This window comes from Anolis carolinensis, unplaced genomic scaffold, assembly GCF_035594765.1.
Source record: "Anolis carolinensis isolate JA03-04 unplaced genomic scaffold, rAnoCar3.1.pri scaffold_9, whole genome shotgun sequence".
NCBI lineage: Eukaryota > Metazoa > Chordata > Lepidosauria > Squamata > Dactyloidae > Anolis > Anolis carolinensis.
Window position 1 is genome coordinate 28,659,153 of NW_026943820.1, and position 24,545 is coordinate 28,683,697.

The 24,545-nt window shown below is 41.0% G+C and overlaps 2 protein-coding genes across 2 annotated transcripts; both read right to left on the bottom strand.

The window, feature by feature from the left end:
* Positions 1-234: 234 nt before the first annotated feature.
* pdcd2l (programmed cell death 2 like) lies at positions 235-8,036 on the bottom strand. The gene is made up of 7 exons (XM_062961488.1): positions 7,344-8,036; positions 5,152-5,315; positions 4,101-4,164; positions 3,265-3,662; positions 2,838-2,951; positions 1,727-1,881; positions 235-411 (listed from the first exon to the last, which is right to left on the bottom strand). Exons 1-7 carry the CDS (start codon positions 7,443-7,445, stop codon positions 281-283), a joined length of 1,128 nt encoding a protein of 375 aa, XP_062817558.1. The 5' UTR covers positions 7,446-8,036; the 3' UTR covers positions 235-280.
* Positions 8,037-9,667: 1,631 nt separating this feature from the next.
* Positions 9,668-24,338, bottom strand: lsm14a (LSM14A mRNA processing body assembly factor). Its single transcript, XM_003229698.4, has 10 exons — positions 23,942-24,338; positions 20,913-21,076; positions 19,926-20,058; positions 18,427-18,546; positions 17,357-17,533; positions 16,485-16,550; positions 15,323-15,502; positions 14,583-14,745; positions 13,150-13,417; positions 9,668-11,652 (listed from the first exon to the last, which is right to left on the bottom strand). The coding sequence occupies exons 1-10, from the start codon at positions 24,060-24,062 to the stop codon at positions 11,629-11,631; spliced, it is 1,416 nt and encodes a 471-aa protein (XP_003229746.2). The 5' UTR covers positions 24,063-24,338; the 3' UTR covers positions 9,668-11,628.
* Between the last annotated feature and the right edge of the window lie 207 nt (positions 24,339-24,545).

Below are 24,545 nucleotides of genomic sequence, written 5' to 3' on the forward strand. Positions count from 1 at the left end.
CATACACATTAATAGCAGTTTCATGGAGAAATAAGGCTATAGAACCATAGACTTATAGAATCAGAAGAGCTCCCAAGGGTCAATCCCTATACAAAACTTATTCTGCCATGAAACAATCTGATCCCTCCTGACAGATGGCCGTGCAGACACTGCCTGTAGTGTCTGTTCTTGCTACAAACCAGTTCCTTATTTCTTTCTGCACTTTTTAATGGTTTAAATAACCAACCCCATGCCTACAGGTATATACAGACTTTTATTTGTGCAATATGTGATCATGCTTCTATTTAAATAGGTGCTGATCTGGGTCTTCTTGCACATAAATATATTCTTCCAAAGGAGTCGGCTGATTCGGGGGCCAGCAGCTCTTTTCGCAGGTGAAAACCAAGGCAGTTCCAAATTCCACTGACACATCTGCAGGAGAAGAAGAACAAGGAAACATTCACAATATTACAATATTATTAATATTATTAGTTGTTTTTTTACACTTACATAACAACATTCATTATAAACCATATACCAAATACAGTAGAGTCTCACTAATCCAAGCTAAACGGGCCGGCAGAAGCTTGGATAAGCGAATATCTTGGATTATCAGGACTGATCAAGGAAAAGCCTATTAAACATCAAATTAGGTTATGATTTTACAAATTAAGCACCAAAACTTCATGTTATACAACAAATTTGACAGAAAAAGTAGTTCAATACGCAGTAATGTTATGTTGTAATTACTGTATTTATGAATTTAGCACCAAAATATCACGATATATTGGAAACATTGACTACAAAAATGGCTTGGATTATCCAGAGGCTTGGATAAGCGAGGCTTGGATTAGTGAGACTCTACTGTACTATGTATTTTACAAATACTTTGGCCCACTACCTAGGCCTGAATAAGTATAATTTCCTTCGCTATAAATATGTAAATAAACAAACAAATAAATGTGACATCCAGAATTCCTGTCCAGTGAGGTTGTATTGTTTTCCCCTTTCCTCTCTAAAATGTATTTAAGCAAAAGTGACCAATATGAATCGGATTCTCCTCTTTTAATTTCCCCTCTAAGTACCCTCATTTCTATTGATAATTTGTCATTTAGAGCTACGTGCCAGACCTCCCTGCACCATGTCTCCAGCGTGAGATTGGTTGCTATCTTCCAATTCCTTTCAATTATAAGCCTCGCCACTGTAGAATAATCACTAATCCTTTATTTTCCATTTCTAAATTCAACTTTGTGGCATCCATTAGTAATGCTAACCTAGCATCCGGGGCAATGTGTAGTCTAATAATAATAATAATAATAATAATAATAATAATAATAATAAAACTTTATTTATACCCCGCCACCATCTCCCCAACTGGGACTCGGGGCGGCTTACATGGGGCCATGCCCAAAACCATACAATATGACAGAATATAAAACAAAATATCATAACACAATTTAACAATACAATAAATAATAACATACATTACAACCCAAAATTCAAGAAAGCAATAAAAACCAGGGCAGGCCACATGAACACTAAGTTAAAACTCGGTGAGGAAGACATATGAATAAAACCAATTTCCTTAAATATCTTGCAAAAATTCCTCAGCTGGGGACATTTCCACCATAAATGAAAATACGTCCCTTTATGCATGCTGCATCTCCTGCAGAAATGACATTTATAACCCAGAACCAAAAACCGTCTTACATAGTATGACAACAACAACAACAACAACACCAGTTACCTGTCCTGGATGAAAAGGGCTTGAGCGCACTGATCAAGGCGGGCATCAGCTGGAATTCGAAGACCCTCCTGCTTTGGCAGAGACTGCAAGGTGGGACCCCGGCTGCTGTGACGCTTGTTGCGGTGAGGAATAAAGGCTCTCCATTCCAGGAATACCTAAGGCCCCCCAAAAAACCCCCAAACATTGCCTTTGTCAGTACTTTTAACCACATTCAATCAAATGGATTCTTATGGCATGAGGTTGAGGCCCCGTTCAGGTTGTGGAGACCCATGCAGTTCATTCATTGTGTTCCTCCAGCAAAGATGGGGCCAGACCCCCATCACCAATTGTTTTGAAGTAGAAGCGTGTTATTATGTGAGGAAAGGATAGAAAAGTGTTCCAAAATGTCACCACTTCTGCACAGAGAATCATTGGCTGCCTTCTTTCTCCCCTCTTTGGAAGAACTTTCTAGGTCCCACAATGTTAAGAAAACTCAGAGCATTCTTGGCATATTCTTCTTCTTTTGGCAGACGGTACAGGGTGACAAAGACAAGGACAAACAGACTGAGCTGGAAGTATATTGAACTCCATGGCTTTGCAGTGATGTGGCATTGGGGGCTGTGTGATTGTGGTTAGGGTGTGAAGAGATGGGTGTGTTGTTTTTGTGGTGTGTGCTGGGAAAGGCATTTAATTTTGTTGTACAATAGCACAATGACAATAAAGCTATTCTATTACATTTTAATTCCCGGTGGCGCAGCGGGTTAAGCCGATGAGCTGCTGAACTTGCGGACTGAGAGGTCGCAAGTTCGAATCCAGGGAGCAGCGTGAGCTCCCGCTGTTAGCCCCAACTTTTGCCAACCTAGCAGTTTGAAAGCATGCAAATGTGAGTAGATCAATAGGTACTGCCCTGGCGCAAAGGTAATGGTGCTCCATGCAGTCATGCCAGTGGCCACATGACCTTGGAGGTGTCTATGGACAACGCCGGCTCTTCGGCTTAGAAATGGAGATGAGCACCAAACCCCAGAGTCAGACACGACTGGATTTAATGTCAGGGGAAAACCTTTACCTTTACCTATTTTATTCTATTCTATTCTATCCCCTTTTCCACTTTTTGTCCCCAAATCCCCTTTACCTTAAGAGCTGTTCCGGGCAGGAAGAAATCCGTTTCATGAACCTGTGGAAAACCCGGTCTCTCTTCCCTGTCGCGCTCTTCTCGTATTTCTCCTCATAACCACCAGACGCGCAACTAAGGAATGGAATAAAACCAGGTCTGTACAGTAGAAGCTGGAATCGAAAGTCCCAAACAGAAATTGACTTCTGAATGTTGAATCTGAATACAATGTAAATCCTACTGATTAAACAAGTCTATTCTTGGAGATCCTTTTAAATTCACAGCAACCCAGGAAGAAACAAAAATAGTAATAATAATAATACAGGAGAGTCTCGCTTATCCAACATAAATGGGCCAGCGGAACATTGGATAAACAAAAATGTTGGATAATAGAGGCTCCTAGCAAACTACAGATCCCTGGCGATGCAACCTGGGACTCGAGTCTCACCTTTCCGACACCAGCTGCTCCAAAGCAAGGCCTTCCTTCCGCTGATACTCCTGCAAGAGCTTCTGCGCATGACCCGTATCCTGGTAGCCCAGGTAATCCGCTTCGTCCACGACGCTGATGTAATAGGGACGGAAGGCAGGGACGCAGCGGGGCACGTCTGGGCCATCCCTGTGATTGTTATTACTATTATCATCACGAGAGTGGTCCACGTGGTGGAGAACAGGGCTTTCTCTCAGGCTGAGGCCTTGGAACTGCATGGCGCAATCGGTCTCTTTGTGGAAAGGCTCCGGCACAGCGCCAGGACTGTGTCTTGCAATTGATTCCATTCCTTCACTGTCTTCTCCCCAGTCGTCGGCCCCGTCGCACCAATCGCTGGTGGTGACTGTACATTCCTCCTCCTGCAAATACAACGATACAGAAAAACATGAATCGGATCCTCACTCCATCTCATTTCTGCATTATGCATTGTTGCCTATTCGGACCAAATCTCTGAGGAGATGCCAATGGTCAGAACAGTTGTTGAATCAAACACAGTCCCCAAACATACAATTACTATTACTATTATTATTGTATTTATTTATTTATACCCTGTTCTATTTCTCCTGCCGGAGACTCAAAATGGCTTAACAAAAACCAGTACAGTTCTTGATTCAAATAAAAGGCTTCAACATTTTTTTTGATGTGACTTATAGGATACAACATACACTATAGGTTAGAATAAGAATGAAAATTGCTCCACCACCATCAACCCACACTCAAGAATGCATTTCATAACACAGTACTATTGTTGACCCAAATCCTTAGGGAGCAAAAAGCCCTCGACGAGCCAATAATACCTGTTTTACTTTGGATCCTTGCTCTGCAATATCCTCCAAATATTGGGATCGTAGCACTTTCCAGCTTCAGACAGACATCAGAGGCAAGCAGAGTGGAAGCAACACAAGGCAAAGTCAGTGAAAGAGAGTTCAATGTGCCACACAATGTCCAGTGAAGAATTATTATTATTATTATGTTTATCTATAGTCCGCTTTTTCTATCCACAAGAAGACTCAAGGCGACTGAACAATCTAGAGGAGTATAAATAATCTAGCAGGGGGAATATATGTTTTAAATGCCATTTTATTGTATTGACTGTATTTTAATTTTGTTTTTGACCACACTGTTATTATTTAATTGCTTTTTAGCTTTTGTATTTCACCTTTTAAACTTGCCTAGTGTGAAATGTTAGCCCCCTTGAGTCCTCACAAGGTGAAAGGCGGGGTATACATAATGATGACAATAATAATAATCATCATCATCATCATCATCAAAGTGTCAGACGTATGATCCAATACAAAAGCCAGCATGTTGATCTTGTTTTCTGTCTTGTTGTGTATCAAATAACACACAAATCAATAGGAGGTTCCTGTCTTGAATATAATTTCTGTCATTGACGCTGGGCTTAGCACAGATACCAAATTGACATGGCCCTGAAATAAATTGGAGAATGGAGTTGTTTGGCTGGACACAATACCATTTTACAGTTTTGCAGTTTCAACCTGTTCTCGATAAGAATTTACCCAATTTCATCCTATTCAGGACAGAATAAATGGAAGGTTTGAAAAACCTAACTGCAGGACAGACCCAAATGGACAGCTTCATGCATCAAGGCTTTAGGGCCTATGATGTAGAAGCCTGGCATTGGATCCATATGTATTAAAAGTTAGTCCTGGGTTGGTATTTCCCCTTCTTTCTCACTTAGCCATGTAGCACAGCGTAATACAATACATTAGACCATTTGTTTCTAATTGCATGTTCTCCTGCTGTAGAAGGACATAAGTGTCCTTTTTAATACTCCGTACTAGGTGCTGAAAATGGCCAGTAGATGCAGCTGATGCATCCACTTACCTCTCTGACTTCCCCCAGCAGCTTTTCCCGGCGCAAGCGAATACATGGACGAGGCGCTGGAACGGAGAGCCTTCCAGAGGACAGGAGATCTGAAGAAGGTGCACCAAGGCAGAACTACAAATCCCGCAGCAGGGAGGAGCCAAGGCCACCGAAGGGATGCAGTCCTAGGAACAAAGGAGGGAAGAGAGGAGAAAGGCTCTCTTGGAGGTAGAGTTATAGGGAAAAAGAAAAACAAACACACAAGCCAACTTAACCTTTTATTGCTATTGGAGTTGACATTTTTTATTATTAATTCTCCCCTATACGAAGAGAACCTGTGGGTGCCGTGAGGCAGATGCAGAAATGGAGGACTCAGAACACTTTTTCTTAAAATGCCCCTATTACAACAAGATTTGATCTTTCTATTTAGAGTCTCTGCTGGAGAACCATCCTCATCTAGAGAATAAGGAGAAATTGCACATCCTTCTACAGGGCTCAGATAAAAACTCTATTTTAAAACTGACCCTTTTTACGCAAAAAGTGCTGGCCATCCACGAGAAGATGGAAGCGGAGAGCTGTGATATTAATGCCAATAACAAAATCCAATTTAAAATTTACTATGGACAAGCCACTAGTTTTACTTACCTTTGCCCCCGCTTAAACCTTACTTTAAGGGAATATTTAATTTTAATCTTTTTATTCTGTATTTGCACAAATACCTAGGAGTGGGTTGGCAAGCTAGTAGACCGGGATGCTTTGTATCTATACAGGGTTTTACATGGTTTTACTGTATGTATGGGTGTGTATGTTTTGTATATTTCGTATGTTTTGATATGGTCAAAATTGACTAATCAATAAAGAGTTGTTGTTGTTATTATTAATTCCTATTGATATTGTATTGCTATTGGATTTGACATCTTATTACAGTATTAGTATTACAGTAGAGTCTTGCTTATCCAACTTTTGCTTATCCAACGTTCTGTATTATCCAACACAGTCTGCCTTTTAGTAGTCAGTGTTTTGTAGTCAACGTTTTTAATACATTGCGATGTTTGGGTGCTAAATTGGTAAATACAGTAATTAAAACGTAACGTTACCATGTATTGAACTGCTTTTTCTGTGGATTTGTTGTAAAGCATGACATTTTGGTGCTTAATTTGTGAAATCGTAACGTAATTTGATCTTTAGTAGGCTTTTCATTAATCCCTTATTATCCATGTATTGAACTGCTTTTTCTGTGGATTTGTTGTAAAGCATGACATTTTGGTGCTTAATTTGTGAAATCGTAACGTAATTTGATCTTTAGTAGGCTTTTCATTAATCCCTTATTATCCAACACCTCCCAACAAAGGATTCCCCCCCCAGGCAGGAAGCAGCCAGGCTTTGAAGCCGCAAGGCCATTCAATGCTAATCTAGGTGGGGCCAATGGCAACATTCACCCTTGCTTCTAGCAGACAAGAATTCTTTCTTTCTCCCACCCTGGACGTCTAATACCTCCCAACAAAGGGTTCCCCCAGGTAGGAAGCAGCCAGACTTTGAAGCTGAAAGGCCATTCAATGCTAAGCATTTAGCCCATTAACACCAGTTCAAGTGGTATCAAACTGCATGTTCTTTCTCCCACCCTGGACATTATTCCAGATATACAGTAGAGTCTCAACTTATCCAACACTCGCTTACCCAACATTCTGGATTATCCAACGCATTTTTGTAGTCAATGTTTTCAATACAGCGTGATATTTTGGTGCTAAATTCGTAAATACAGTAATTACTACATAGCATTACTGTGTATTGAACTACTTTTTGTGTCAAATTTGTTGTCTAACATGATGTTTTGGTGCTTAATTTGTAAAATCATAACCTAATTTGATGTTTAATAGGCTTTTCCTTAATGCCTCCTTATTATCCAAGATATTCGCTTATCCAACATTCTGCTGGCCCGTTTATGTTGGATAAGTGAGAGACTACTGTATATACAAACCCCACTTGGCTAGTTTCCAACAGACTTCACAACGTCTGAGGATGCCTGCCACAGATGTGGGCGAAACGTCAGGAGAGAGTGCTTCTGGAACATGGCCAGACAGAGAAGAAAAACTCACAGCAACCCAGTAACCCCGGGAATGAAAGACTTCCTTCGACAACACGATTTATTTATTAATTACTAATTATGATTATAACTTCGTATTGACATTTTATTTCTACTTCCTGTCCCTCACCGGAACCCCGCCCATCTTGCTGTGGCCCCCTCCCTCGCAGCCCAGCGGCGGGGCGGCGGCGTCGAGCAGGCCCAGCAGCACCGTCGTCGAAGCGGAACACATGGCGCGTGTGGACGGGCCGGCGTAGAAAAGAAAAAGAAACCGAAACCAGACGATAATATCACCTCACAGCTACTTCCGGTCTGGGTACGGCGGCCGGGGTGGGACCAAACTCTCCCTCACGCGCGGCGACTATGACGTCACTGGGAAAGAGCCAAAGGAGATCCCAGAGACTTTGGGTGGAAACTCCTCTGTTATATTCCTCTTTATTCATGGAAAATGTTCTGTTCCTGGCTTGAAAGTGTTTGTTCCTGTTTAATTGTCCGGTCTTGACTCTGAAAGGAGTGTTTCTACTCCAGAATCTTCGCTTTTGTAGCACAAACTATGCTGAATTGATTGAGTCTATGCAAGATATTCATTGAAAAACTAGGGAAAAATGCACTGCAGGATGATGTCCCCCCTGCAAAGACAAAGCTTGTGCAGTTTAACAAACTTTTCCCATGTTTTTTATGACAGGACCAATTAGGAAATAGCATTTATAACCCAGGAACAAAAACCATAGTGTTACATAGTGTAATAATAATAATAAATATAATAATTGAATAGTAGGAAATCCCTCCTGCAAATACAGTAGTCTCACTTATCCAACATAAATGGGCCGGCAGAACGTTGGATAAGCGAATATGTTGGATAACAGGGAGAGATTAAGGAGAAGCCTATTAAACACCAAATTAGCTTATGATTTTACAAATTAAGCACCAAAACATGTTATACAACAAATTTGACAGAAAAAGTAGTTCAGTACGCAGTAATGTTATTTTGTAATTACTGTATTTACGAATTTAGCACCAAAATATCACGATATATTGAAAACATTGACTACAAAAATGGCTTGGATAATCCAGAGGCTTGGATAAGTGAGACTCTACTGTACTAATTGTTTGTTTCTGGTCCTATTAGAAAATGCAGAAGTATGTGGATAAACTACAGCTGCCATAATCATTGCCCCCAAACCGCACCAGTAAAGTTGGTCATGATGGGTATGAGTGTAAATTTTGGTCCAGATCCATTCCCAGTGGTGTTCACAGTGCTCTCTGGATGCAGGTGAACTACAACTCCCATCATCCTGTCACACACTCCCACACCGCCAGGATGTAAAAGTCGTGTGTGTGTATGTGTGGATTGAGTGCTCTCTGGATGCACGTGAATGGCAACTCCCATCATCCTAACACCCTCCCCCCAAACACCGTCAAAGTGATCATGGGGGGTTCTGGGTCTAGTGCTCTCTGGATGCAGATGAATTACAATTCCCATCATCCTGTCACTGCCCCCTCCAAAGTCAGCATTTAAAGCTGGTCATCTGGGTTCTGGATATGATGAACTACAGCTCCCATCATTCTCTATCATTGCACCCCCTGCAAACATTGCCAGCACCAAAAGTTGGTCATGGGAGGGGTGTCTGGGTTCAGAGTTCTCTCTGGATGTGGGTGAACTACAACTCCCATTATCCTGTTACTGCCCCTTCAAAACACAGCCAGAATTTAAAGTTGGTCATGGGAGTGTGTCTGGGTTCAGAGTGCTCACTACAACTCCCAAGATCAAGGGTCAATCCAACCGTAAACCCCTCCAGTATTATTATTATTCATTATTATTAACTACATTTGGATATACATTTCTCACCCCGAAGGGGACTCAGAGAAGCTTTAAAGTTGATTATGATGGGTCTGTGTGCCAAATTGGTCCAGATCCATCAGCAGTTGGGTTTTATCTTGGAAAATACATACACACATACAGTAGAGTCTCACTTATCCAACACTCGTTTATCCAATGTTCTGGATTATCCAACGCATTTTTGTAGACAATGTTTTCAATACATCATGATATTTTGGTACTAAATTCGTAAATACAGTAATTACTACATAGCATTACCGTGTATTGAACTACTTTTTCTGTCAAATTTGTTGTCTAACATGATGTTTTGGTGCTTAATTTGTAAAATCTTAACCTAATTTGATGTTTAATAGGCTTTTCCTTAATCCCTCCTTATTATCCAACATATTCGCTTATCTAACATTCTGCCGTCCCATTTATGTTGGATAAGTGAGACTCTACTGTAGTTGATTTGACCTTTTATTCTAAACATAGATGGATGCTATACTGAGCTCTGACGAGAGGCCGACCTCATACGTAATAAGCCAACATCCCCTGAGAAAGAAGGTAAAACCTGAGAAAGTAAAGCCAGGACTGTCTTGAATAACAAAGAAAACAACTTCCACAAAGACTGGTGTGGGTTTTTTTGTCCTTTTTTAATTCAACGCTTTTATTCTGGCTTAAAACAGAAGGCTCTCTCTTTTTCCGTAGCAAAGTACACCGAAGGAACGTCACACACGCGGCGTTCGGCATCCCGACTCGTAAACCCAAAGGGACTGGCAGGCCAAGTGAGAAAACCCATTCACACCACTGTCACAGCGGGTCTCATTCAGGTATTTACAACTGATGTCATCGTTTAAAATATCAACCCGGGACACATTCGGACAGTACACAAGAGTTATTGCCAACAGTACAGCAGTTTCTCTTTAAAATTAAAAAGGAAACGAACTCAAAAACAACAGCGGTTCAGTGTCATGATTTGTGGATTTCCCCAAAAGGCCTTGTTGTTGTTAACATGCAAATAATAATAATTAAAAATAGTACTAAACGAGTGTATCTAATCCTCTACGGTTGAAACCAATGACAAAACACTTCCTTATAGTGCTAAACAAAAAAAAAAACAGATATAAAATTATCATTCAGTCGATTCAATATTTCCTGTGTTTCCCTAACAGTGAAGTCGTCCACATATTGGTTGCTACTGAACATGACAGAGAAACAAATTAAGATTTAAAAAAGGATGTTAAATCTTTGGATCCCTTTATTCCCAGATATAAAACACACTTGCTGCCTCCAAAAAGAAGTCGTAACTAGTCATTTGGAATTGGAAAACGAACGTGTTTACTCCATACCAAAACCACTGTGGAGATACATTTCGAAGAATGCCTCCCAAGCTACACTTCCATCCAAAGCTCAAGCAATAAATGGCAAACACTAAGAAATCATCACTTGTTTTTATATAATAATAATAATAAAGAGTAGTCCAACAATATTAAAACAGAGTCAACGCTTGGAAGGATCGACACATGGAGACATTTCATTTGAACGCCAGGAACATCACAACTTAGTGTGCCGTGGGCCTTTTTTTGGGAGAAATTTCACAAATACGAACTGTGAATTGTGCCACGAAGTGCTAACTAAGGTTTGTCCTCATTGGAAAAGAAATCCTCTTTATTTGATCCATTCTTACAATGACAACAGGAATTTCTGTTGAAAAAAATTCGCTTGTCTTAATCCAGTTTTGTCTCATGACAGAAGAACATTTCACATAGTTGCTTAAAGTCAAACCATTAAAAAAACCCAAACGAGTTTAAAGCTGGAAAGCTACAAAAAAACCCAAACAACTAACTTGTTTGCGTGTTTGTGTGTGTTGCATGTCTTGTGTTTTAGCATTCTCCGCGCAGCAAGAGACTGAAAAAAGGTTTATTCTTACAAAATTAGTTGCTTTTTATACAGCTATACAAAGTCCCTAGCGTTTCTTTGGCAATGGGGTAAATCACAGAATTGTACAACTATAAAAAAGGGTTTTGTTTTCCTTCCTTTGCCTAAGAAACTGCATTTTTACCGTGTTTATATTTTTTTTTTCGTGTTTTCTACCATCCTATTATGACAAAAAGATACAGCTATCTCAAAGGGAGATGACGGGGTTTCCAAAAAAACAACACACTCACAGTACTGACGGCCTTTTCTGCATACAATTAATTGTCTTTGCAGCCTGCAGCAATTACCAAATACGGATTTGGTTCAGAAAAAAAAAACCCCGGTGACAGAAAAAATAATAATTAAAACTCCACTGAAGTACAGCTTTATATTTGTGTAACTTTAGGTAAGAAATTACTTCAGTCTTCTATCTCAAATATATTTAATGCTTGTTGCTTTTTTTCGGACAAATGGCCGTTTGTTTTTTATATATAATAATAATTCTTCTTCCTAAAAGGCTCCTGCTCTGTGAATATTTTTTTTAAAAAACCAATAAAATCAAACAGACCCCAGTGCTGGTGACAGGTTGGACAGGAAAAAAATTATTTCAACTCTTTTGCAAAAAAAGGCCGACACATTCTCCGTGAAGATCTCCGCAAGACCTCTTTTTTGCAGACTACGCAGCAACTTTGTTGTCTTTCTGCAAAACAGAAAGGGAAACGGGAGACACCGTTAGTCCTGCTTCTTGTGGGTCCAGAACGAAGTCAAATTAATCTGAGAAAAACAAAGGCCTAAAACCCAGGTATGGAGTTGCATATTTTTCTACAGGCTGGCCGTCTGGATGCCTAAACTTCTTTGGAAGACCCCTAAATCTGTTGCCAAAGAATATATCCTTTTGTCCTGTTGTTCACAAGTCTATTCTGGTCCTTTGGGGTTCATTGGTTGCATTTACACTGTAGAATTAATATAGTGTGACCCCATTGTAATTGCTATGGCTCAATGGAATAATGGGAGGTTGTCCCTCTAGCAGCAACAAAGTTTTCGGAGTTTGATAAACTTTTCCCATGTTTTTATGATGGAATCAATTAGGAAATAATGACGTTTATAACCCAGGAATAAAAATTGTGTGACATAGTGTAATGGATAAGAAGGTAGAAACCATCTAAAATGGTAAATTGACAGAACTGTAACAATTTCCCACCTTTGCGTCTTTGAAGTGGGAGGAGGGGAAGTCAATTTCAATCTATTATTATTATTTTGATTATTATTTCCCAAACAATAATCACGAGTGGGGGAAACTAGTTTAAATGGATGTACAGTAGAGTCTCACTTATCCAAGACTTGCTTATCCAAGGTTTTGGATTATCCAAGGCATTTTTGTAGTCAATGTTTTCAATATATCATGATATTTTGGTGCTAAATTCGTAAATACAGTAATTACAACATAACATTCCTGCGTATTGAACTACTTTTTCTGTCAAATTTGTTGTATAACATGATGTTTTGGTGCTTAATTTGTAAAATCATAACCTAATCTGATGTTTAATAGGTTTCTCTTTAATCCCTCTTTATTATCCAAGATATTCGTTTATCCAAGGTTCTGCCGGCCCGTTTAGCTTGGATAAGTGAGACTCTACTGTATATAGTGATAAAAGTCAGAGAGCAAGAAATTACTGTCTTTACACATTGGATGCTCATACTTAGTTACACACATCCAACTTCTAGTTACAGGGCTGTCACAAACTAGGCTGAATTGGTTGAGACTCGATTATGAGATATGCATTGAAAAAGTAGAACACAACTTGTTTATAGCAGGATGTCCCTCCTGCAGAAACAAAGCTTGTGCATTTTAATAAACCTTTCCCATGTTTTTATGATAGAACCAATTAGGAAATGGCATTTATAACCCAGGAACAAAAATTGTGCTACAGAGTGTAATTGGCCCAAGGGAGCTCTGAGACAGAAAACAAAAGTATTTTAATTTTTAAAAACTAATAAAGAAGGCATGGGCAAATTTTGGCCATTCAGATGTTTTGGACTTTAACTCCCACAGCTGTTAGGAATTGTTGAGTCAAAGCCCAAAACACCTGGAGAGCCAAAGTTTGCCCATGTCTCAAACAAGGTAACTAAATAGTCAGTAAAATTAAGAGCCAGAGGCCTTTGGCTGCAAATGACAAAAAACGTTGGTACACGTTACCCTGTATTCGAAGTCAGCGAACTCCCGTCCGCCGCGGCTGCCCCGGTATCCTCCCCGGAAGCCTCGGGGGGCACCTCCGAAATTCCCCCTCATGCCGCCTCCACCGCCGCCTCCTCCTCCGCGTCCTCTTCCGCCCCGGAAGCCACCGCCTCCGCCACCTCCCCCTCGGCCCCGGTAGCCCCCTCCTCGGCCGCGGTTTGAGCGCAAGGGGAGCCCAAAGGTCTCTGCGTTTAGCCTCCGCTCCTCTGCCCAGGTTGGTCTCCGGTCTCTGAAAACAGGCCAATAGGGACAAGAAAGTTGGACCTGGAGAAGCACGCAGCAAAACTGTACGGGTTTGTGCAAGAAAGAACATTAAGGTTGCAATCTGAGCAATGCTCTAGTGCAGGCTGGCTGTTAAGAATTGTGAGAGCTGAAGTCCTAAACATTTGGGGGGCCAATGTTTGCCCATGCCTGCTCTAGTATTTGGCCTAAAAGGCAAAGAGGAGACAGCCTTGCATTTCAAGAGAAATTGAGACTTCGGTCGACTCAGTCAATTTTAACTTATGGATTTTAACTTGTATTTTATCAGTGAATTCCAACCAGCATTTTAACTATGTGCATCCTGTTTAGCAGTGGGAAGGCCTGGAAAAAAAACGGTCAACTTGGGGAAAAAACAGAAAAATTGGGAACTGGAAAAAACTGGTGTTTCTCTACCCACTTTTCCCAGTTTTCTCTCAGGCCTTCCCATCTCTAATCCTGTTATATGTATTTCAATAGTCTTTTGTTTTATCCCTCTGTTTTAACCCTGCTGTACTCCGCCTCAAGCCGCAAGGAGAGGCAGGTATACAATTATTGTTGTCGCTGTTATACAGTTCTTTCACACCAAGCCTGCGGGCACACTGCACTAATTTTGAACTTCTACTATCTCTTCTAGTATGGTACGTTCCTTTTAAATGAAGGATCAATTTTTAACATCCCCTGATACACTATCCCTACATAATAGAACATTAGGAAAGATAAGGAAGGACAGAGCTAGCTAGTCTTCCATGAAAAAGTAACTTATACATCTTGCATTGTGTTGAAACATTTTAAAAATGGGTCATTTGCCTGCATGCAACCATGGCATCACCAATTCTACATCTGGCTCTGGAACAAATTTAGTCTTGCACTGACCTGTGAAAGGCCCTTTTTGCACTACACAAGGACAACATGATGGTGCCACATTTATGTGCCATACTGCCATTCTAAAATTTGTAGTTTGGGGCAAGATGTTCAGGGTTCTTTGCCTCACCAAACCACATCCTTCCCTAAGATGTATCAAGATTGAATCCCACAGCATTCCTTAAAAATAGGCTAACGAAATCCCTTGCCTGATAGCCAGCCTTCCCAGAGGAAAACTCCTAGTGATATTAACTTCAACAGATCTATCAGGGCTACAAGGACACATCTGGTACCTATTGTCATCACAGGAAATGTTGTCGAAGAAGGATTTGGTTTTGTCATAGTAGCAGTTGGCGGCAAGAGACTCCTCCTCGTCGGCGTTGCCCTCGCTGTTTTGGGTGTCGACACCCGAATCCCCTTTGTCTTCGCCATTTATAGGTTTCTCTGGTTTGTCTTCTAGAAGATTGGAAAAGGATTGGAGGAGGAGAAAGAGGACAGACAAGTCTCTAAATATTCCAGGTCCACTGGTTTCAAAGTGTGCTAAGAAGTTAAAACCCATGCTCTCTTCCCATTCCTGGCCACTGTATCTTTCAGTTATCCCTCTACAGAAACAGAATACAGTTTCTGTATCTATATATAAAAAATAAAAAAAATAAAACAAACATTCCTCAACTGGTTCAAGCTGTCCCCACAAAGGTTCCGAACAATAACGTAAGCGAAAACCTGGCTTGGCATTCAGTAAAAAGGCTGTCAGTAGTAAAACGTCATAAGAAAAATATGGCAGCTAGAAGGGGAATATCTCCACCTTTATATTTTCTGCAAAGGATGAGCATTTTAATCTTGCTATTAATGTGGCCTAAATCCAACTGCTTGGACTCGTGCAGGAGGGGGGGTGTCACAGGGGTCGCTAAAGAACAGAACATTTTTCAAATTTTGTTACATAGTGCCGAGAAATCCCGTTTGCAAGCTTCTGCAGAAGGGTCCACATCCACACGGCTTTTAATATCTTGTTTGAAAGCAACACTTGGCTTACCTTTCAGTTTTAGCTTGTTGTGAAATTCACGATCGATCTCCTCTTTATTGAACTGGGCATTTGCGCTCTCAAAGTCAAAGTCCTTCTCAAACTTCATGGGGACGTCCCGCCTGATTCCAAACCGTCCTCTGCCGCCCCGGTGGCCCCCGCGGCCCCTTCGCGCTGTAGGGACACCTGGAACTGCAGGAAACAAATGCTGAAGGAGCTCTCACTCTGTGTTATCTGTCCTCCTGAATTCTGCAAGCAACAGTTTAGAACTGAAAGCTGCAGTGTTTTTCTACATCACACACATCCAAATCAACGACTACAGCAAATTGGGTAACAACCTTGAGCTAAAGTTTACTTTGTTCCATGATCAAGCTCTTATCTCAAAGTGAATTTTTCTCATTCAAATGTAATTGATCCGTTCCGGCCCTCCAAACAACCCTTCCCCCATTTTTTTTACGTCTTTTAAAGTAAGAAAATGTATTTTATAAATAACAAATAATGAAAAAATGCACATTCATCATGGAACAATAAAAAGATCAATTTTTAAATGGTAGAATCACCAAGTTGTGGCAAGGAAGCACAAGGCACACCGTGAAAAGGCAGAAGCATCCTTTTCTTCTTCCTACTGTCCTCATTCCAGCCTCCCTCCCTCTCTTGCTCTCTCTCTCCCTCCCTTTCTCTCTTAATGAAGCCAAACAGATCAGCAACAAAGACCACACAAAATCGACTAACCCAAAGTTCCTCAAAGCGGACAAGAGCAAAGCGGACAGCAATCTCCCAAACTGGCCAGGAGCATGAGGCCCAGAGGCTGCTCCTTTGAAGCCCTAAAGCCCTGTACTCTTGCGCTAGCACTACCTCTGGAGTTATAATAATAATAATAATAAAAACTTTATTTATATCCCACCACCATCTCCCCAATGGGGACTCGGGGCGGCTAACTCAAAATGTTGCTTGTATGTCAATGTGAAACTCAGGGTGAGCAACAGCTATTAACTCAAAATGCTTTTAATTTGGGACACTCTTAAAGTCAAGGCCTCCTCAGCCCAACTCTGATTCCTTATTGCACTCTGTTGAAGGTTCCGGGTGAACAGGAGAACTTAGGGGATTTTTCACCAAGTTCTAACTGCATATACACTATACAAGCAGACACACTGAGGGGAGGAAACCAACTCACCCATTTGACGTTTGTTCTCATTTCTGAGATGCTCTGCTTCACTTCTTGAGACTTTATGCATTTCAGCTAGGAAAGAAGAATGCAGGAGGTGTTATTTTTACCCTGTAAGAGTATATATGCAACAAGTGGGCTGTGACATTGTTTCTGGAGGCCAGTTCTCTGGCCTGGGGACCATCCCAGAGTTGCACAGATTGCCAAACCGTTCTCCAAACCACAGTAAAAACACATGAGAAGGAATAGACGCCAATATTCTACCAACAGTTAGAATAACATGAAACAGTGCAGGATTCTCTCAAATTATTTGCTGCTTCTGGGCAATGTGGAGGGACAATGGCCATCAAATATATTTGAGAATGGGGAGCACATGCAGTTTCAGAGTTTCATAATATCTATACTTTTCCTGCAGAGTATATAGTCTCCGACAACATTTGCAATTACTTCCACAAACATGAATCCATCGTGGTTATGCTTTAAGGCTGAGCTTCCCAAATACAGTAATTTAGTTTTTCCCAGCAAACCAGAGGTTAAACCAACCCCTTATAAGAGATATGGAGACATAGATCAATTATAATAATGACATATATGGAGACATAACATATCTAATGAAAATCTTTCACACACACACACACACACATATATGATTTATTGCTTATTTCCCACAGACTCTAATGCTTCTCATTACATTTGTGCGACACACCTACACAAAGGTGTTGTAACACACCGTTTGGAAAGCTCTGCTATGAAGGCATGGAGAGAATAATAACTACTAATCAACCTGAAACAAAAAAACTCCAGGTTTCGGTGAAAAGAAAGCCTGCAGAAAAGGAACCAAGGACATCCAAAGTGACCCCTGGTCAAAGATCCAACTCTACCTCTTCTGTGCTCATGATGGTCTAACGTTTTTTGGTTGGCTCCTCCCAGGGGTCTAGCCGAGAGAGGACTCCTCCTCCCAATGGGTGTCGAAGCAGGTAAGTGGGTCGGGGCCGTCTGCACCGCTTGCTCCAAGGTCGGGCTCTTTCTCAAATGGTCCAATGGGGGACTTGAACGCCCTGAAAGAAAGATAAAAAAGGATGGCATTCTCAGCCCAAGCTTAGCTTTCACATTTCTTCGATACGTATTGATCCATGACAGAGGAAAATTGCTCCAGCGCTTTAAGACCCACAAACTTCAGCCCTTCAGGTGTTTTGGACTTCAGCTCCCACAATTCCTAATAGTCTTAATGGGAACTTAATACTTGTGCATAATCCAACTCACACAATTCTGTTGAACTTCAGTTGCCTTTTGTAAATCACTGTGAATATTTATTTAGATTTTATGTCACTATATAATTCTTGTTTGATTCTGTCTGACTATACTGGTTTAATTTATCGATGTTATGTTCAATTCACTGATATTAGGTTTAATTTGATGTCAGGTTTTTAACACTGTTTTCATATGTGGGGTCTTGTTGGGATTTTATGCCAATATCTGTGTTTTATGAAGGCATTTAATGCATGCCGTTGTTTATTGGCTTCGGGAAGATAGGGTGGAATAGAAATAAAGTTTATTATTATTATTGACACAAAGACATAGTATGACACAGCAAACGAGATCTATATGCTGGATTTCATATCACAAAATCACAAGTCGGACACTTCCCAAGCATTTAGGACTGTGTGATGTATTTTCGGATGATGCACGCAGATCCCAGTCAGGTGGCCTTTTGTAGTTGACAGATCGTAAATTTGTCAATGTTTATTATTTCCAAATACGGGCTGAGATCTTTTGGCACAGCACCCAGTGTGCCATTTACCACTGGGACCACCTGTACTGGTTTATGCCAGAGCCTATTATTATTATTATTATTATTATTTTACTCATTTTAAGGCAAATGATACACTCCATCAGTCCATCCTCCGACATACTCAAAATGATGAGGAATCAGACGACACCAGTCCCTTACCTTGTGAAAGCTGGGTTTTTAAAGATCTTGTATCCGTTGTAAAAGTCGAACCCACTGCGTTGCTCTGGGACAAATTAGCACCAGATGACGATTCCGTTCCAAACGATGTCAGCGAATTTCCTGCATGGAGACAGAGTGTGTCAAGCCCTGCTTTTTGGACACAGCTGAGCGCAAGCAATGGGAGCGGTAGAGTTGACCACTGGGCCAGGGGAGTGGTGCATGGAGTGGGAGGCCCCTTCTCTAAGATGGGATGCAATTGGGAAAGGGAAGGAGGTGGGAGCATAGATTCACTGAGAAGATACTGCATCCAATCTAAGGGCGGATTTGTTATATACATCTGCACCTGGACTACCTTTGAAATGACTTTCGGGTCACAGCTAGCAGAGCGAGGCAATGTCCCAAGCAGTTTCACCCTTTCATCATGTATTCAGGAGGCTGCTTTACTATTTGCAAACCCTGCCTCCTAACCCAAGATGTCTCATTCTGAATATTCAATGAACTGCCTTCCATGCTTAAAGGACTGCCTCCACAAAGACATTGCATCTTATGTTCACTATATTTTAATTTTTATTCTGTGTAGTTTAATATATAGAAACTGCCAGGTATGTCCTTCTACGATGTCATTTCTATAAGGATATCTGATCTGCATTTATTACTCCCATTGCACAGAAGATCCCTGGAAGTAATGAAAAATATTATCTCAAACATTTATAATAATAATAGTAACAGTAACATTTTATTTCTGCCCTCTCTCCCTGAAGGGACTCAGGGTGGTTTACACATACAAAAGGCAAATATTCGATGCTGTATACAATCATAAAAACAGAAGCAAATATATATAAAAACATAACATGATAAAACAATAGAATAGAGTGGCTAAGTTTTGTGCGGCAGCTAGAAAAACAAGGAAGTAGTTTGTGGATCATTTTAGCGGATAAAGTTTTAACTTACTCATTTTATTATCCATACCCCCAGATTTTATAAACATCCTATATGAAGCCGTGTAGGGCACACTTTTGGCCTAAAACTCATCAATGTTTACTTTTGTGCCTTGAAGCAAGGAGCATGAACCCTTTTCTTATGGCTTTTAAAAAAAGTTAATATCCCCCAAATCTATTCTTTCATGTGGAAACAGTATTCATAGCCTAAAGTTCAGCCAAAGTAAATAAACATGCAAAAGTGATTTTAGGGAATTTACCTTGCTCTTCTAGAAAAAAAACAAAACCTTGTACTTCATGTACTGCATGAAAGCACCGTTTATTCATGATAACAGGGCTTTCAAATGAGAAATTAAGGCAACAAAAGTGGGGCAAGATGCTTGCTAGATTTGGCCTCACATGGACTCTGCCTCTTTCATAAGTTCATCTCCATTTAATAAGATCTGTTTATAGAACAAATAATATATTCCATCTTACAGCATGGGAAACAGTATGGACTTGCAATTTTTTTCTTTCAGTTGCTTGCCAAGAGTAAAAATAAAAGTTTAAATGCAAACATACCAACACCAACAGCCCCAAACTGCTGGCCCACTAACGGACTTGGACTAAACTGGCTGTAGGCTGGCATCCTGCCAAAAGGACCATAGGAGCCCACAGACTGGAATGAAGAAGTAGAAGACGATCCTAGAGAAGACTGAAGAAAACCACAAGCGTGAAAGACACCATCAAAGCGGGAGAAGAGTCACATGAAAAAAACAACATCTTTATGCTGCACATTACAAGTCTTTTAATCAGAATGGCAGAAAGGACCAACTGTGGACTTTCAGAAACACACTAAATACCCACATAATGTGGCTAACTCACAATTACCGTTTTCAGATTCTGGACTATGTAATATCATACAGATTTGTACACATGAAATGTTTCTATTTAAACAAGATTATATGGTCACAATTCATAAAATCATTAATCATATTCTAGAATTCCAACTGCCATAAGCATTCAATCTAATACAAATGTGCACAATTTCCTGGATGTTTGTGTTTTCCAGAAATATTACACAGGTTTGTAGAAAGCAATACTGAAGGCATTGAAGCTGTCTTTCTTTTTGAATTTTACAAATATCCATTTTGAACAAGTCTGAAGTTTGGGAGAATAATAATAATAATACTAATAATAATAACAATAATACTTTATTTATATACCTCACACCCTCTCCCTGAAGGGACTCAGGGCGATTAATGTTCAGAGGTTAGTTGATGTTTTCTTAGCACAATCTAACAACTGCAGAGAAAAACGTAACATAAGCTAAACAGTCAAAGCCTCTGCATCAGTTTTAGGGAAGGTCCAGGTTTGCAGACCACTCAGGTACACACTTTACATGAACTCTATGGACTAGGTGTGAAGCTTTGAGAAGACCAAAGTTTTGGAACCAGGAGAGTTAGTTGTCCATTGTACAGAAACTACATTTTCAAGCATAAATACAAACGTATTTACTGCATTACATATCTAAGTGAAGCTACAGTGACTTCTGATATGTGACTGTACCTGAACAATAGCTGGGTCCTGAGGAAGAGAACACTGTGGTTTGGGCGGTTCACAAACAGTCAAATCCTTAATATCGCTGCCACGGAATATAATGTACTCAAATACTTCATCGCGAGGTGGTATGGGCCGATCTGTTGGTCTGTCTTCTGTACCGAATGAACGAACTGCAGAAGACAAATATACATGTTATCATGCATTGTTCAATATTTCTGGACTATGGTTAATAACAGCCATGTGTGAATGAGCAAGGATCTTGTTCTAATAGACCATAGAATGGTACAGTATATTTATCTCACATGCTAAACCAATATCTTAGGAAAAAGACCTCTCAAGAATTAAGTACAGATGTATTGATATAACTGGAAAGCACAGCAAACCACTTTCTTTACACATTTCAACAACTGAGCACATGTCCACAACTTGAAACAGAGCAGTGGAACAATAGCTGAAAACGATCTAAAGCATGACTTGAAACAAGGTCCCCAAAGCCTGCTTAATAATGTATCTGCTCTTTAAAAAGGAGATGGTTTACAGGTTCCCTATGTGATCATCTGTAGGCCAGTCTGATTTTTCATACGTGACCCCATGGCTATTTTTAGCCTGACTCAAAGAAAGAGAGAAAACCTGAAGGAACACAACTGAGAGAGAGGGGAAGAAAAGCAAAGCAGCGGTTGACCCAGTCTGCGCCTGGGAGAAGCTTGTTAGCAATGCCATTATGGGATGCTGTTCTTTATCACTGCAGCCTTTGTTTGAAGGGAACCGAAGCTTGACCTCTTTCAACAGACCAGCAACACTCCTTGTAAAAAACACTCTCTGGAAGGTTTGCTTTATCAAATGAGGGGGCCTCAACAGGGCCTGTGGCGCAACCACATTATCTTCTGGACACATGACAGAAAAGCACCCTTCTGTCACATTGTGGGGGATTTTGCACACCTGTTTCAAGGCATTTGCCAAAGGAGAATTCTGTCACATACACAGCTGGTTCACTGCCACAAGTGGGGTTTTTGAAAGCACTTTCTAAAGACTCTTATTTATCCAAAGATAGCACTGACAGTCAATCAAATGCGCACACAGGATGGGTCAGACTACAAATCACGATATCCTTTGAGAAGTTCAGCTTAGATGCCAATTGGCAGGCAAATGTAGTAGTAGTTCTATGTTTTCTGCTCACATTAAAAATACACCCTGGGTTGTTTTTCATGAACAACATGCTGTCTACTATAATCAATATCTAAAACTTGAGCCAACCAACTGTAATTTTAAGATTAGTAAAGGGTTTCTAAGTAGAAGAACACTATTCTGCTGATACTTGAGAAACTGAAAGCAGGGCTCTCTTTTGCCCATGCTCCAATGCTGGCAAAACAATGGGTGTGCCACCAGCATACAATTATCACCCTCAGATGACACTTTAACTGCCATGTTTTTAATCTTATGGAATCTTGTAGTTTGATAAAGGTTGAACAGGGGATTTGAACCTCAGCCCCATGGAATTCTAGTCCAATATTCAATCACTATGCCACACCGGCATTCTAACCAATGCTAATACCCTTTTAAATTTTTTGATCAGCAACTGATAAACACTGGTCAACATACATTTTGTTGACTCAAATATTAGACTTGCTGATTAGACCTGCTGATTCCAAAAATGGCACCAGTTTTCACCCACCAGCTCTAGCTTTTGAGATACAGAAAAGCAAAACCATATTTACGAAATTAGTTGATGTGGTCTATCCAATGTCATTTTCTGAATTGGTGTCCCAAAGAATCCCAGGAACAGGCCTAAAAACCTGTTGGTTGGGCTATGTGAACAGCAGCATTAGGGAAAAGTTCCTTCAGAAAAGCAGAGATTTGCTCTTCACTGTGTTCAGGGATTGCTAAATAAGCTAGTAACTTTCCCATCTCCCCTAACCAAAGTTAGTAGGACACAAAGAAACTTTACAGCCATTGATTCCATTTTCAGTATCATGGAAATGCTACCAATTTGACCAAAAGTATGCAGAGAAAGTAAGGAGTTAAAAACAACAACGTTCATAGGATTGTATCAAAATGCTGTAATAGCATTTTATTACACTGGAAACTAATAGGATGAGCAGATTACTCATTTGACTAATTTGATGCATGATGAACAAGATTAAGATTACAGAACTGAATTGTGGAGTTATCAACTATATGTCTACATGCATATACTGGGAGTTCCTCTTGTGTAACTTTGCAGCCTTGCAGGTTTAACTGAAACAGAACTATGCAGAAACAGGATTTGGAAGTATGCAAACAAAACAAACTGCATATGTTTAGAAAGAATGCCATATATCCCAGTTCAAAGCAGATAATGTGGGATTTTATTTAGCAGTGTGGAAAGGGCCAGAGAAAAAAACAGAAGGGAAGAAGTTTGTAAACCAAACATTTCCATGCAGTCTATGTCTAGGGATATTTTGCTCCATAAGTTATCAACACAAAGAACAGAAAAGTTAATTGTTGCTGAACAGAGGGGCCCACTGTTTACAGTTTTAGCAGAAGTTTTTACAACATTTTCCCCATATTGTTGACACAACAATCCTGAACTTGCTTCCTACTTCTGCAAATTATGGTTTCTACTTCCCCAAATATGTATTAACTTAAGAAAATATACACATATGAATAACATGTATGAGTTATTGGTCCATCCAGCTTCCCTACCATACTATTTTTGAAATCTTTTTGAATAGTTAAAACAGAATCATAAAATCATAGTTGGATGAGAACTTGTGGGCCATAAAGTCCAACCTCCTGCCAAGGAGCAGGAAAATTGCATTCAAAGCACTCCCGACAGATGACCATCCCAGCCTCTGCTTAAAAGCCTCTAACACACTCCAGGGCACTGAGTTCCACTGCTGAACAGCTCTCACAGGAAGTTCTTCCTAATGTTCAGGTGAAATATCCTTTTCTGTAGTTTGAAGTCATTGTTCTGCGTCCTAGTGTCCAGGGCAGAAGAAAACAAGCTGATCTGCCCCGATATTCCGGGCTTCCACCCCCGGGCGGGGCCTTCTTACCTTTGGCCAAGGCCACGGTGGAGTTCTCGGTATCGATGGTGTAGAGGATGCCCTCGTAGCGGATCTCGGCCTTGGAGATGAGGCTGATCTTGCTGCCGATGTACGGCGTGCCCCCGCTCATCGTGGCGGGCGCCTCAGGACTCAGGCAGGCGACTAGGCCTCGACTAGGCCGCAGCCGGGCCTGGACTCGAGTAGCAGGCCTCCCCGGGGCCTGCCCGTCCCGGCCCGCGACGCTTCCTCCCCCCTTCCCTTCCTTTCTCTTCACCAAGGCCCAGCCCTCCTTCCTCCTCCGCCTACAGCCGCCCCGACGCTCCCAACATGGCGGTCGCCGCTTCGCCGAAAACCTCTTTTCTGCCCCCTTCAGCCGCCGCCGCCACGAAATGGATGCCGGGAACAAGAAGCGCCAAGTCTCGCGAGAGCTTGGGGCGGGACAAGGAAGGCTAGAGAGAATTGGAGAAGGCGGAGCGAGAGCTCAGACCAGGCCACTAGGGGGACGGGAAGGACTGCATTTCCCGGCATGCCTCGCCATTGGCTGTAGTGCCGAAGGGATGCTGGGAGTCGTAGTCCAAACGCGACTGGGGCAATTCCATGCTGCTGGTATGCT